Source organism: Mandrillus leucophaeus, unplaced genomic scaffold (assembly GCF_000951045.1).
Source record: "Mandrillus leucophaeus isolate KB7577 unplaced genomic scaffold, Mleu.le_1.0 Scaffold628, whole genome shotgun sequence".
NCBI classification, from domain to species: Eukaryota; Metazoa; Chordata; class Mammalia; order Primates; family Cercopithecidae; genus Mandrillus; species Mandrillus leucophaeus.
In genome coordinates, this window is record NW_012106786.1 from 295,950 (window position 1) to 298,334 (window position 2,385).

The 2,385-nt window shown below is 47.7% G+C and overlaps 1 protein-coding gene across 1 annotated transcript in view; it reads left to right on the forward strand.

The window, feature by feature from the left end:
• Positions 1–1,949, forward strand: part of SDF2 (stromal cell-derived factor 2) — an 86,159-nt gene extending 84,210 nt beyond the window's left edge. The window contains 3 exon segments of the mRNA XM_012000405.1: positions 1,317–1,628; positions 1,631–1,738; positions 1,741–1,949. Coding sequence (XP_011855795.1) covers positions 1,317–1,628; positions 1,631–1,738; positions 1,741–1,949 — 629 coding nt within the window.
• The last annotated feature ends 436 nt before the right edge of the window (positions 1,950–2,385 follow it).

Genomic DNA, 2,385 nt, shown 5'->3' on the forward strand with positions numbered 1-2,385 from the left:
ACTATCTTTTTCGATCTCCTTTCCCCCACAGAGTTAATCATTGTCTCATTTTTTTCACTTGCTTATTTTCTTTGACCTATGATTAGATCTTCTGCGAAAACCCAGTAAGATGATTCTCAATACTCATTTTCACTATGAGTTCCAGTTCCTTAATTTTTTTTCCTTGCGACACCATTTCTGGAGCCCTCAGTTCTCCTGCCTCCATCTGAGCCTGAAGCTTTTCAGATCAGCAGCACAGTCGTCATCCTTAGGCTTTCCTTTGCCAACATTCTGCAACGTCATTTCTTCTCTTTCCTCTGGATCTCTGATTTTCCTGGGTTCCATTTCTTCTTTCTTGGTTTATGCCCTTCTAGTGTGGAGTGCATCCTCCAGCTCCTTCCTGAGGAAGTTTTCATGGAAGACAATTGTTTTAACTTTGCATGTCTGAAAATGTCTATATTCTACCCTCACACGGGATCGATACTTTGGCTGGGTATATAATGATTTTCCCTCAGCAACTTTAAGGCATTGTTTCATAAACTTCCAGTTTCTAATACTGCTGTTGAGAGGTCTGATGCTCATCTGGCTCAGATTCTCTCTCTCTCTCTCCTTTTTTTTTTTTTTTTTGAGGGGGAGTCTTGCTCTCTTGCCCAGGCTGGAGTGCAGTGGCATGATCTCGGCTTACTGCAACCTCCACCTCCCAGTTCAAGGGACTTTTGTGCCTCAGCCTCCCAAGGAGTTGGGACTAGCACCACCACACCCAGATAATTTTTGTATTTTTTTTTCCCCCGAGACAGAGTCTTGCTCTGTCACCCAGGCTAGAGTATAGTGGTGTGATCTTGGCTCACTGCAACCTCCGCCTCCTGGGTTCAAGCAATTCTCCTGCCTCAGCCTCTCAAGTAGCTGGGATTACAGGTGTGAGCCACTGTCTACCCCCTTTTTTTTTTTTTTTTGAGACAGGGTCTCACTCTGTCGCCCAGGCTGGTGGGCAGTGGCACAATCACAGCTCACTGCAGCCTTGACTTCCCAGTCTCAAGCAATCCTCCCCTCTTGGCCCCCCAAATAGCTGGGACTACAAGTATATGCCACCACCCCCGCCTAATTTTTTAGTTTTTTGTAGAGATGGGCCTCACCATGTTGTCCAGGCTGTTCTTGAACTCCTGGGCTCAACAATCCTCCCACCTTCGTCTCCCCAAATGCTGGGATAACAGGCATGAGTCACAGGGTCCTGACAATCTTTAATTCCTTTAAACAAATGTTTTAGTTTTCAGAGCATATGTTTTGCCTTTCTTTAAAAAAAAAAATTATTCCTGGAAGATCTAGGTCTCCGTATCCAGCTAGGACGGCTGTGGTTCCGCTACTGATGTTTGGGAGTTTGTGGAGCACCGTGAGAACGTCCAATATGGCTGTTACTTGTAGCTCTATGGTGAAGCTGCTCAAAATGTGCTACAATGTCCAACTGCACTCACACGATGTGCTCTATGGGTCAGGTAGTGGGCAGCAGTCAGTGACAGGTGTAACCTCCATGAATGAGAGCAACAGTTACTGGAGAATATAGGGTAAGATCACCACAGCCAGTGAGAGGGGAACCCCCATCAAGTGCTGCCAGCCCATTCGGCTGACACACGTCAACACTGGCTGAAACCTCCACACCTTTCTGAAAACCAGGAAGTGAGTACTTTTGGTGAGGAAGGTGAAGGTAGTCACCTGGATGACTGGACCATGCTCTGTAATGGGCCCCACTGGATGAGAGATGGTGAGGGTGGTTCAAACATTCTTCCACTGAGGAACCACTGTCTGTCACAGGAGAACAATATGGTGGACCCATCAGTGGGCAAAAAGAGATGCATGGCCTGGCCTAGCCAAGCCAGAACAACAGCTGGAAAGCCATGGAAGGCATCTTCATGAGGCCCAGTGAGTTGTTGAAGGCAGAAGGCCACCATGCAGAGCTAGGAGTCTGGAGGCTCTGAGCCACTGTCACTATACAGTTTGTAGACATCTGTGCTGCTTCACCTTGGGATCCCTGCCACAAGTTCCCTGGGAGTGGCCTTGTTACTCCCGAGATGAAGACGTGCGATGGAAAACAGTGGCTGTGTTCACAAGCTTCAGCCCTACACATTTGAATTGGTTGCTCTCCCAGACTTGGGTCAGTTCTTGGTGAGTAGAGGACTTGCTGGTGATAGGGTGGATGCTTTTTATTCACTGGTAAGACACACTGAGGGGACATCCCTTTTAGCTGGGAAACTTCTAGTCCTCAGGCTGGAGTGCGATGGTGCAACGTCTGCCTCCCAGGTTCAAGCAATTCTCCTTCCTCAGCCTCCCAAGTAGCTGGGATTACAGGCACCCACTACCACACCCAGCTGATTTTTGTATTTTTAGTAGAGACAGGATTTCACCATGTTGGCT